Source organism: Myotis yumanensis, unplaced genomic scaffold, assembly GCF_028538775.1.
Source record: "Myotis yumanensis isolate MYYU_CA2020_CCGP unplaced genomic scaffold, mMyoYum1.0.hap1 SCAF_5, whole genome shotgun sequence".
Lineage (NCBI taxonomy): Eukaryota > Metazoa > Chordata > Mammalia > Chiroptera > Vespertilionidae > Myotis > Myotis yumanensis.
In genome coordinates this window covers 85,828,390-85,841,235 of record NW_027223756.1, presented here as the reverse complement: position 1 = coordinate 85,841,235, position 12,846 = coordinate 85,828,390, and the positions used below count along the sequence as shown (strand labels likewise).

General features: G+C 42.2%; 1 protein-coding gene across 1 annotated transcript; it reads right to left on the bottom strand.

Annotated features, from left to right (window-relative positions):
- Positions 1-9,143: 9,143 nt before the first annotated feature.
- On the bottom strand, positions 9,144-10,067 carry LOC139009858 (olfactory receptor 7A10-like). The gene has a single exon (XM_070413973.1). It carries the CDS (start codon positions 10,065-10,067, stop codon positions 9,144-9,146), a length of 924 nt encoding a protein of 307 aa, XP_070270074.1.
- Between the last annotated feature and the right edge of the window lie 2,779 nt (positions 10,068-12,846).

Sequence of the window (12,846 nt, the reverse complement as noted above, 5' to 3'; positions counted from 1 at the left end):
TTACAGTGAGATGAATGGGGCACAAAGATTGATTGTTCCCTTGGCCTCAGTTCTAAAATGTCTCGACACATTGCTGTGACAGATCCTGTCTTAATTTAACAGTTTCCTATTTAAATCATCATGAATGTTTTGCATTAATTTTGATTTTTTAAGACACTTCATTTAAATAATAGTTATCTTGACTACTTGAGTTCCTTGGTGTCCCTTAAAGTTTGTTTCACTTCTCACCATTCTCCCAGCCCTGGGGATCATGGATGAGGGCATCAGTACACATGGGAGAGGACTCGGGTGTGAGCTGCCACATCTGAATAGGGTGGGCTCAGTTCTGCTCTAGTAACAAGCAAACCCCAAATCTCCAATGCATCAGAGATTTTCCTTCTCACCTGGCTACTGTCTGCACATCAAGGAAAAGAAAACAATGTGTGGCCACTTAGGTCTCCTGCCCTGGATTTTTTCCTTTTTTGGTTTTATAAATACATTTTTATTGATTTCAGAGAGGAAGGGAGAGGGGAGAAAGATAGAAACATCAATGATGAGAGAGAATCATTGATATGCTGCGACCTGCATGTGCCCTACTGGGGATGGAACCTGCAACCCTGACATGTGCCCTTGACTGGAGTTGAACCCAGAACTCTTCAGTCCACAGGCTGATGCTCTATCCACTGAGCCAAACCAACTAGGGCTGGATTTTTTCCTAATGTGGTGAAATACAGGTAACATAAAAGTTACCATCTAACCGTTATTTAAGTTGACAGTTCAGTGCAATAAGTACATTCACATGCAGCCATCACCACCATTCATCTCCAGATCTTTCTTAACTTCACAAACTGGAAATTGGTCCCCATTAAACATTCATTCCTCCTCCTCCTCCCCCAGCCCAAGGCACACACCATTCTACTTCCTGTCTCTATGAGTTTGACTCCTCTAGGGACCTCATAAAAGTGGAGTCACACAGTATTTGTCCTCCTATGACTGGCTTCTTTCACCAGCATGATGTTCTTAAGGGACATCCATGAGGTAGCATGCGTCAGAATATGGTTCCTTTTACTAAAAATTTTAAGTGGTAAAAAACACATAACAAAATTAATCATTGTAACCATTTTTAAGTGTGCAGTTCAGTAGGGTTAAGTACCTTCACGTTGTTGTGCAATTAACCTCCAGAATTTTTAAAAAATATTTTTTATTGATTTTTTTTTTTTTTTACAGAGAGGAAGGGAGAGGGATAGAGAGTTAGAAATATCGATGAGAGAGAAGCATTGATCAGCTGTCTCCTGCACACCCCCTACTGGGGATGTGCCTGCAACCAAGGTATACCCTTGACCGGAATCGAACCTGGGACCTTTCAGTCCCCAGGCTGATGCTCTATCCAGTGAGCCAAACCAGCTAGGGCCAGAATCTTTATCTTGAAAAACTGAAACTCTACACCCAGTAAACACTAACTCCCCATTTTCCCTCTGCCCAAGCCTGATGACAACCATTTTATCTTTTGTTTTTATGGATTTAACTCCTTAAGATCCGTCATATAAGTGAAATCATGCACTATTTGTCTTTTTGTGACTGGCTACTCTCACTGAGCATAATGATAGCAACTCTCCTTCCTCTTTCAAAATCCTATTTCTCTGTTGTATGTGCATTTCAAATGTCACCTCCTTCCATCAGGAACTCCACCCCCAAGCAATACAAGTATTGGATTGGATTATGAATATGTTAAAAGCAGATCAATAAAACGAAAAGGGCTGTCTACATGAGGATGCCAAAAATAGATGGTTATCAATAAAGTAACAGCTTTCTATTTCTGTTAATCAATGAGCTAAGTCCTTAGAGTCAAGATATCTGGAAGGAAAAGGTTTTACTTTTTAAACCTAGAAATGATAAGCTGGAGACAAGCGGCAGAGGGGTGATGTTTATATTTGGAGGGGCCCGACCCTTTAGAGTAGAATTTCGACATCTGCTCATTAAACATATTTTTACTCTCATTCTCTTCTCTAAGATCATTCAGCCATTGAGGGTCAATGTAGAAATAAAACTTTACTGAGTTAAAATTTACACAATTGGTAGTCTGTTTGCAGAGATGTCCCCCACTCTTTGTCTGTTTCCATGTCTTCGGCAATGTGACTGTAAGCTCCTCCCATCCAGAGTTGAAGTCTTCTTCTTCACCTTTGAAACTGGGCTGGACTTAGGATTTTCTTTTTTTAGTTGTTTTGGTCAAATTAACGGTGGAAGTGATAGTGCGCTTTCCCAGGCCTTGGTGCATTTCTACTGCTCTCACTAGGAACCCTGGCTGAGCCATGTGAACAAATCCTGGGGCATTCCAGAGAAGAAGAGGACATGGGGACAGAGCTCATTTATTCCAGCCAAGCCCTCCCTAGATCAGTCACCATAGCTGAGTCCCTAATACATTAGGAAGCCCAGCCAACGTCAGCAGAGACATCCCTGCTGACCCATAGCTGACCCATAGCTGACCCATAGCTGACCCATAGCTGACCTATAGCTGACCCATAGATGATTGCAGACTCATGAGGAGACCAGCAGGGATCAAAACACCTCCTCACTACACAAACCCATTGGAAAATAAAGGAATTGTATTAAACAATTTGCTTTTAAGATGGCTTACTATACAGCAATAGTGAATTGATACTATAATCAAAGCAAACAGAGCTGAGGGAAATGATAGTAATCTGCTACTTCTTACTTTTGGCATTTGTACTGATATTTGAGGACAGCACTCACTATCATTCTGTTATTCATATGCATTTCAGATAACTGTATAGAAGTGCCTCCAGGTAGTCAGGACAGGGTAGAAGGACATGCATGTTTGTGCAGGAAAATTTGTGATTCTTATTCAAATGACTTGGCAGAATTTTAACTCCTGTGTAATTCATCCTTTGATCATAAAGATAGTATATATTCTTGAGTATAAAGCAGATATATGTATTGTATGATATTGAGATTGTTCACTCACTGTCCCTTCAGTGGGTTTGAAAAAAAGTTTAGAAAAAGGTAGATATTCCATTTAAAGCACTAGAAGGAGGCACATTTGTAGGGATCACAAATTGAAAATTTTCAAACAGAAACAGGAAAATAACTCAGAAAAAAACAAACATAAAACAATTCACACTATTCGTCACTCAAATAAATAAGGATCCTTACACATGAACCTCATATTTTATACTTTAGTTTTTAATTGATGTTTTAAAGAGAAAGAAATGAAGAAAGAGAAAGAGAGAATGGGAAAGAGAGAGAGAGAAAAAAACATCAACGTGAACGAAAAACATTGATTGATTGCCTCCAGTATGCACCATGCCTGGGGATGTAACCTGCAACCTAGATATATGCCCTACAGCATTTTTGGTGCATGGTTAGACACCCCAACCAAGGAAGCCACTGGGTAAAGACCATATTGCACAGTTTAGAATTGATGTCTAGCATTTTTGTATAGTAATAAATTATATGGCTATTTTTGTTTCCTTATATTTAAAGTCATCTCTAACTCTAACCATATAAGACCAGTCTATTTATTAAAATATATATTTCCATGTAGATTCTTCTTGGACAAATGTATTCGATAGTCAGTTTTTTACAGTGGATATGGTAGGCATGTGGTCACATAGCTAAACAAAAGAATGAAGAATATAAAACCAGGAGACCAGCTGTAAAACATACTATCATGTTGAAGTCTATATCATCAAGAAGAGCAGTAAAGGTATTGCTATAGAAACTAATGATGAGCATGTAAGTGAAAACTGTGGTCTCAGATTTTCCCCTACAATAAAATTATGCAAATGACCTAAGTAGCCAAGAGTAGTTTTTCCATAGGGGTAATATAATTCATGACCATATTTTCAGGGAAACAATAGAAAAATTACTATGAATCCTATCTAATAAAAGAGAAACATGGTAATTAGCCATAACTTCGCTACCCTTCCCATTGGCTAATCAGGGCTATATGCAAATTAACTGCCAACCAAGATGATGGTTAACTGCCAACAAAGATGGCGGTTAATTTGCATACATAGGCTCAATCGTGGGAGGCTAAAGGGATCGGAAACCCAGGCTGCAGGCAAGAGGTGGGGGGTGGGCAAAGGCGGCTGGTGATCAGTAATTGCATTGTGGATTGGAGGGAGAGAGAGCCCGGGCACAGGCCAGCTGGCACCCCCAGACCCTCGGGGCCGGGGGTGCCGGCTGGCCTGCTTCCCCAGTATTGCCATGGCACCCCCAGTACCTCAGCACCTGAGATGCAAAAGTTGGGGATGAAATGACTTTTCCCAACCACATCTGCAAATATCCTGGGGAAGGCATCACGAAGAGTTCACAACAACTGTCTTACTTGGCAAGGAAGAAAACAGTTGGCAACGGAAACAATCCCTTACATCAAAGTTAAGGTCCCTCTGAGTGAAAAAGAATATTTCCAAAGTAAAGGAGGGAGCAGGCAAAAATAATAGGTTCTCATGACTTCCACTGAAGTTTGAGCATATGACAGAGTCAAAACGAACATACAAATGAAAACAGACAGTGGACATTCAAATGACCCGAATCAACTGTCACTGTTGGTTCCAATAGCAGCAATGCTTATGTGATAATATAGTTTAACAAACATACAAAACAAGTCACATGATAAGAGAGGTTCGGCTTCTAGAGTAAATTGAATATGTTCTTTAAAAATTCTCATGTCCTCCCCTCTGACTATAATTCTTAATTTTCCAATCAGAAAATTACCCCAGGTGATCCAGTAACATGTAGAACTTCAGTAACCTAACTTATTTAAAAAAAACAAACATCCCAACCATTTTTAAAATATTTAAATTGATATTTTAGGTTTTAAATTATAGAAGATATTTAGATATAAATATATTTTCTGAATAGAAAATATTTGTTTTTGATTTAAAAAAAATAAACATAAAAAATATATAAGTGACACATTTTCCCAAGGAACTCTGAATTAGTACCTTTCCCTCTAACTTTCTTCAAATTAAGAGAATCTATGGAGTTCCCTATACTGCACAAGTTTTAATGAAAGAAAATAAGACTTTCTAAGAGCATCAAATACATGTTTTGTTTACAAACATATAAACTCCTCTCTCTCTTTCTCTCTCTTCCTCTCTCTCTCTCTCTCTCTCCCTAAAATATATTCTTACTGATTCAGAGGGGAAGGGAGAGAGAGAGATAGAACATCAATGATGACCCCTGGCCGGTTTGGCTCAGTGGATGGAGCGTTGGCCTGTGGACTGAAGGGTCCCAGGTTCGATTCTGGTCAAGGGCATGTACCTGGGTTGCCGGCACATCCCCAGTAGGAGGCGTGCAGGAGGCAGCTGATCAATGTTTCTCTCTCATCGATGTTTCTAACTCTCTATCCCTCTCCCTTCCTCTCTGTAAAAAAACAATAAAATATATTTTAAAAAAAAAGAAAGAAACATCAATGATGAGAGAGAATCATTGATCAGCTGCCTCCTACACGCCCCATACTGGGGATCAAGCCCACAATCCAGGCATGTGGCCTGACCTGGAATCAAACTGTGACTTCCTGGTTCATAGGTCAATGCTAAACCACTCAGTCACACTGGCCGGGCTCAATTCTAATTTATAAATTCATTCCAAGGACATATACAGCTTGAAAAGCTTTGGAAGTAGTTTCAAAAAAAACCTAGCTTTTAAGTAACAAGAAAAAAGTTATAGAAGAAAGTTTAAATTAAAGAAACAATTGTTTTGATTTATTCAGGAGTGGAAACATCCTCTATGAAAATGTGTACCTTGACTGTGGATGGCTGGGAGGCCTTCTCACACCTTAGGAATTCAAATCCTTTTTACAATGAAAAGAAAGAGTTTCATCTCATTTCTCTACCAGGGTAGATGTCTGTCAATAGAAGGTGGACATCAATAAAGGAGGGGCTTGCACAAGCAATCCAGAATGTCAGCAATCTATGAATAATCCAGAACCGAGTATTTATCTCCTCTGCCACACACCCTCCCTCCCAGCCAGTGAGCAAGATAATTACTCTCAAGTCAAGCTAAGTGCCCCCCAGTCACAGTGGCTCAATGCTGACATACAAAGCATACAAATAATTCTCACTCTGGCATAAAAGTGACAACTTTCTTGGAAGAAAAGCAGATACTGTAAATTTCTCAAAGTCTTCCTGAAACATTTTTTAAAGTAATTTTTACTTCTTTAGAAAAAATGCCATGGGAAACCATCTGTAATAAAATGCCCATTCTATAAAATAATTCATCTATACTAATAAAAGGGTAATATGCTAATTAGACTGGGAGACCTTCCAGATGTTTTTCTGGACAAAGCCATGGTGGCGGGGCCGAGGTAGAGGCAGTTAGATGCCAAGAGGGGAGGGCAGTTGTGGGTGATCAGGCTGGTGGGGAGCAGGGCTGTTGGGGGTAAGCAGGCCAGCAGGGGGCCAGTTTAGGGTGATCAGGCTGGCGGGGGGGCATTTGGGGGCAAGCAGACCAGCAGCGGGGGTGGAGGGCAGTTGGGAGCAAGCAGACCTGCAGGCAGACCCTGTAAACTGGCAGTAGGACATCCTTCGAGGGGGCCCAAATTGAAAAGGATGCAGGCCAGGCTGAGGAACATACCCTCCCCCATGCACGAATTTCGTGCACCGGGCCACTAGTCCTATATAATAAGAGAGGAATATGCTAATTAGCTGGGACGCCCTCACGGGTAATGTCAGGCAGGAGCGGGTGGGCGTGGCTGCCAGCCCCACGAGGCTGGGCATGTGAGGCTTCGTCAAATAAAATAAAATGCATTCACATGTCTGAAGATGACTGTGTTCAAGGAGGAAGGGCTCCAGTTTTGTTTTCTCACACCCAGTTAGGAGGACTCCCTGGGCGGTTCTCCCCTCCGAGCCCTGAGCAGGATGGGCGCTCTGCTCTGCCCGGGAGCCCGGAAGGGAGGTGGAGTGAAGTACTTTCCCTCTGGGACCCCGCTCTCCCTGGGAACCCGGAAATCCACCTCCCGGGGTGACTGTGCAGCAGCCAGGCCTGGCGAGCCACAGACACGGCAATCTACCCAGAGGACACATGGCTGCCATAGTTGAAGTCGTCCTCGGTGAAGGAGCGGGGTTAGTGGGGATTGGAGTGGCCATGTCAGCAATGGAAACCCAGCTCCCCACCAAATGACTAGAGCTCACGGACCTCAATCGTCCTTGGTCACTTCCTGAGCAGCAGTCAGCCCCCACCGGGGATCAAACCCGAAACCTAAGTAGGCGCCCTGACAGAATGGAACCCAAACCTTTGCTGTGGCAGAGGAGCTCCAACCCACGGCAGGGGCCAGGGCAAGCCAGAGGGGTTTTATTGAGGGACCCTGACAGGCAGCGCGCAGTACAGTGGGTTAGAACCTCCTCCTGATACAGCAAGGTTGCGGGTTGGATCCCTGGTCAGGGAACAGACAAGAAGCAACAAAAGAGAGCATAATAAGTGGAACAGCACACAGATGTTTCTCTCGCTCCCTTCCTCTCTCTAAAATAATCAATCAATAAAAATTAAAATAAAAAATAAAACCTCTGGCCCTAACCAGTTTGGCTCAGTGGATAGAGCGTTGGCCTGTGGACTGAGGGGTCCCGGATTAGATTTGGGTCAAGGGCATGTACTTTGGTTGCGGGCACATCCCCAGTGGGGGATGTGCAGGAGTTTGCTGATAGATGTTTCTAACTCTCTATTCCTTTCCCTTTCTTTCTGTAAAAAAAACAATAAAATATATTTTAAAAAAATAAAAATAAAACTTCTGGCTTGCAAAGTTGCTAAAACAGTTAGAAAGCAAAGTCCCATCCCTTCCCGTTCATTCAACAAATACTTCATATGCTCCTTCAATAATCACACTGGGGATGGGTGTTTGTTTGTTTTGGTTAATCCTCACGTGAGGACATTTTTGCTTTTTTTTTTTTTTTTTACAGAGAGTAGAAGGGAAGGAGAAAGACAGAAACTAATGTGAGAGATATCAATTGGTTGCCTCCTGCTGACTTCCCAACCAGGGCCCTGGATTAAGCCTGCAACCCAGGTACTTGCCCTTGATCAGAATCCAACCCTGTACCCTTCAGTCTGCCTGCAGAAGCACTATCTACTGAACCAAACCAGCATTTTTTTTTTCTTTTTAAGTCCTCCTCTGAGGATATGTTCTTTTCATTGATTCTAGAGAGAGAGGAAGGGAGAGGGAAAGAGCAAGAGAAACATTGATCAGTTGCCCAAGCAATCCGACAAGGATGGAACCCATAACATGTGTATGTGCCTTCACCTGGAATCGAACCCATGACCCTTTGGTGTGTGGGAGAACACTCTAACTACTGATCCACACCAACCAGGGCCTGGAGGTATATTAAATTTTTTTTTTTTTAGATCTGCCCTGGCCAGGTGGCTCAATGGTTGGAGTCACAACCTGTACATCAAAGGATTTCCTGTTGGATTCTAAGTTAGGGCACATACTTAGGTTTAGGTTAGATCCCACTGGGTCAGCAGGTGCAGAGACAGCCTACTGGTATTTCTCTGTCACATGGATGTTTCTCTCTCTAAATATCAATTTTAAAAACATTCTCAGGTGAGAATTAAAAAAATATATATATTAAAAATTTTCAGATCTAAAATTTTATTTGGTTATTTTTTAAATTTTATTTTTCATTTATAGTTCACATTCAATATCCTATCCTATAGAATAAAACCCTAATATGCAAATAGACCAAACAGTGGAATGACTGGTCACTATGAACTGACCACCAGGGGGCAGATGCTCAACGTAGGAGCTGCTCACTGGTGGTCAGTGTACTCCCACAGGGGGAGCACTGCTCAGCCAAAAGCGGGGCTCATGGCTGGCGAAGACGGTGGAGGTGGCGGGAACCTCTGTGGCAGCACTAAGGAGCAGTGAGCTGAGCGGTAAGGAGTGAGGGGTCCTGGACTGTGAGAGGGCACAGGCCAGGCTGAGGAACCCCTCCCCCCACCATCTGAATTTTATGCACCGGGTCTCTAGTATGTCATAAGAGAATAAATTATGCTAAAGTAATTCATGTTAACCCATGAGATAAATGAGAATTTCAAATTAAATATGGTCCAAAGATTGGATTAATTTTTTTCAGACTTCAGGCTCTGAGGCTTTGAACCCTGCATTCCTGGGCAATTCTTCAGCTCAGTACAGTTGGCACTTGAAAAGTTTACCTGTCAAGGAACCTTTGCAGGGCCCTCTTTATGTCCTTGTTTCTCAGACTGTAGATGAAGGGGTTCAGCATGGGTGTGACCACAGTGTACATCACTGAGGCTGTTGCACTTGACTGTGCATTGTGGGTAGCACCTGAGCTGAGGTAAACTCCAAGGCTAGTACCATAAAACAAGGAGACAACTGAGAGGTGAGACACACAAGTAGAAAATGCTTTATACTTCCCCTGAGCTGATGGGATTCCACATATGGAGGAAAGTATCTTAGAGTAAGAGTAAAGGATCCCAGCAAGAGGACCACCACCTAGCAGTCCCGCTGAAAAATACATTATCATGTTGTTAAGAAAGGTGTCAGAACAGGCAAGTTGGATCACCTGATTGAGTTCACAGAAAAACTGTGGGATTTCCAAGTCTGAGCAGAAGGGCAGACCCAGCACCATTAAGCTTTCTAACAAGGAATTCAGGACACTCATGATCCAGGACACCAGAACCAGCAGTCCACAGAGCCGGGGGTTCATGATGACCGTGTAGCGCAAAGGTTGGCAGATGGCCACATACCTGTCATAGGCCATCACAGTCAGGATGAAGTCATCCAACCCAGCAAAAAGTATAAAAAAATACATCTGTGTGATGCAGCCTTGATAGGTGATGACTTTGCTCTGTGTCTGGATGTTCCACAGTGTCTTGGGGACAGTGGTAGAGGTGAAACAGATATCTACCAAAGACAGGTTGGAGAGGAAGAAGTACATGGGTGTGTGGAGATGGGAGTCTGAGCTGACAGCCAAAATGATGAGCAGGTTTCCCAACACAGTGACCAGGTACATGGAGAGGAAAAGCCCAAATATGAGGGACTGTAGTTCCAGTGCTTGTGAAAGTCCCAGAAGAAGAAATTCTGAAATTTGTGTACCATTGCTTGGTTCCATGTGTCAGAGGTGACTACTAAAGAAAAAAAAAGAGAAATAAAGAAAAAATGAATAACCAATTTTCACATTAACAAGCATTAGTAGGTGAGAATAAATGACACATTCATGTTTTATAATCAGGAAACAATTATCATATTTGGTGTGTGATCCGGTTCCCATTATGGTATCTCTGTTAGAATTTCCTTTTCTACCATCAACCTGCTCTTCAAGCATAATATATATGACTGTGTTATTGAGGATATCTTTCATGCATTTGAGGAATATATATTGACTATAGATCATGTTCCAGGCACTGCTTCAGTATGGATCCTTAAAAACAAATGTCTACAAACTAATGATGGAGCAATAATAAAATCAAATGAAAAAATAATATAACATATCCAATGGTGCAGCTGATATAAAGAAAAGCAAATCACATTAAATGGAAAGAGTAGATAGAGAGTGTTATTTTTTTACTAGAGGCCCGGTGCATGAGATTACTGCACTTGGTTGGGGGGACTCTCAGCCTGGCCTGAGCCCTCTCATAGTCCAGGACTCCTCTGGGTATGTCCAGCTGCTGGCTTAGGCCCGATCCCAGAAAGAATTGGGCCTAAGGTGGCAGTCAGACATCCCTCTCACAGTCCAGGGCTCTCATAGTCCAGGACCCCTCCCTCCTTATCACCTGCCTGCAGTGGAGGCCATAGAGGTTCCCACCACCACTGCTGTGCTCACCAGCCATGAGCCCAGCTTCTGGCTGAGCAGTGCTCCCCTTGTGGGAGTGCACTGACCACCAGGGGGCAGGTACTGTGTTGAGCGTCTGCTCCCTGTTGGTCAGTGCATGTCATAGCAGCCCGTTGTTCCTTTCGGTTGATTTGTATATTAGGCTTTTATTATATAGGATGGTGTTTAGCCAAGACTTGCCACAGGTGAGTCTTTAACAGACACTTCAAAGAAGACTAAACTGGAAACTGAGGGGGAAGTGTTTGCTAGGCAGAAGGATCAGCCTGTGTAAGGGCCCTGAGAAATATGATTGCTTCAGAAAACCAATACTCAACATGAATCAGTGTGTCAAGGGGAATGAGCAAGTCAGAGCAGGATGAGAGATGGTGTCAGAGAATATTAAGAAACAAAGTAGCCGTGTGTTGCTGTTGAAACTTCAAATCACGGAGAGTGCCTTTTGCACACTATGTAAATCTTGCACTAAGTAATCTGGTTGCAAAAGCATCCTGTGAATTGCAAAGGATCTCCTCCTTTTTTTTTCTCTTAAATATATTTTATTGATTTTTTACAGAGAGGAAGGGAGAGGGATAGAGAGCCAGAAACATCGATCAGCTGCCTCTTGCACACCCCCCACTGGGGATGAGCCCGCAACCAAGGTACATGTCCTTGACCGGAATCAAACCCGGGACCCTTGAGTCTGCAGGCCGACACTCTATCCACTGAGCCAAACCAGTTCTGGCGATCTCCTCCTTCTTGATATTGTAAGTTACCTTGGAATATATCAGTCCAGGCACCCCTGTTCTGAGGGCTGCTCATGTGTGTTATTTCCATGTCCTTTTCACTCCCTCCCACAATATGTAGGCAATGAGTAAATATAAGTCAAACTGTCCATATCAAGGATCCTTTTCAAAAAGAGCTTAGAAAAGTACCCAGATATACCTAATCATAAGCCTCCCATGGACACATAAGCTTGGGGTTTCATATTGCTATGTCCATTTTTCTGCCCTGTATTTAAAGAAACATAAAAAGTAGTTTAAATAAACATTATAAGTGAGAGAACAATAAAATGTACAAGAGGAAGAAAATAGATCCAATTAGCTCAGTTGGTCCCTGAGAGACAATGAGGAAGAAAAATCTTCTTTGGATTCTGGCTGCTTTCCAAGTATACCCCCTTGAGGCTAAGCAAAATGAACAGAGAAGAAGAAATAAAATTGTCCACGAAACGAAGGCAGTTGTAAATATATGATGTGAAACACCTTACAGATTGACTATCCCAAGTGAAAACTGACTAAAAAATAAACCAATAACTCACAAAAGGAAATATACAAAAACAACACAGGTTGAGTATTTTTAACATCAAGCAGTAGAAGACCATTCTTTTCCTGTGCCTCTTCCATATATTTTTGACCAGTTGGTTTTTATATGGTTGATGAAAGATGAGACAAGCCCCTTTTCTCACTTTTCTTATGTAGCATCTTTGTTTTTCTTTGACTTTAAGTTTTGATCTCCTTTTGACAAATCAATTGGCTCAGTCTAATTCTGGTTCTGGTCTTCATCTGATGTGCAAAGGCCTCCAGGACATGATCAATAAATGCTGAACACAACAGCCCATCCTTCTACACTGAGTGACTTTTGTCATATGATTTAAGCCTGAGAACATTGTCATGCAAACATTTATTTCATTGTACTCTGTCTTCACCATCACAGTGCCAGATCCAGACAAGCAGGGCTTCACCTGTTTTGTTTACCTTTGTACTTTCAAAAAAATGAATATATGTGCACTTATATAGGAACAGATTTATGTAAATGTGAAGTTATGAAATGAAAGGAATGACAGGGAGAATAAAACTTGGTCAAACAGAAGTGATTTCCAAACAAATGAATTCAATAAAAAACGAATAGAAGGCCACCTCTGCAGGACTGACTGCGGAGGCTGCAGTTGGGGTGGAGGTTGGGGAGGCAGCAGGCCAAACTAGATGCTCCAATTCACTTCCTTGCAGCTGTCTTCATAGGAAAAATCACTAGCACTATGCTCTTGCCACAAAGCCAAACACTGATTTTTAAAAACTAGTTTATTTTA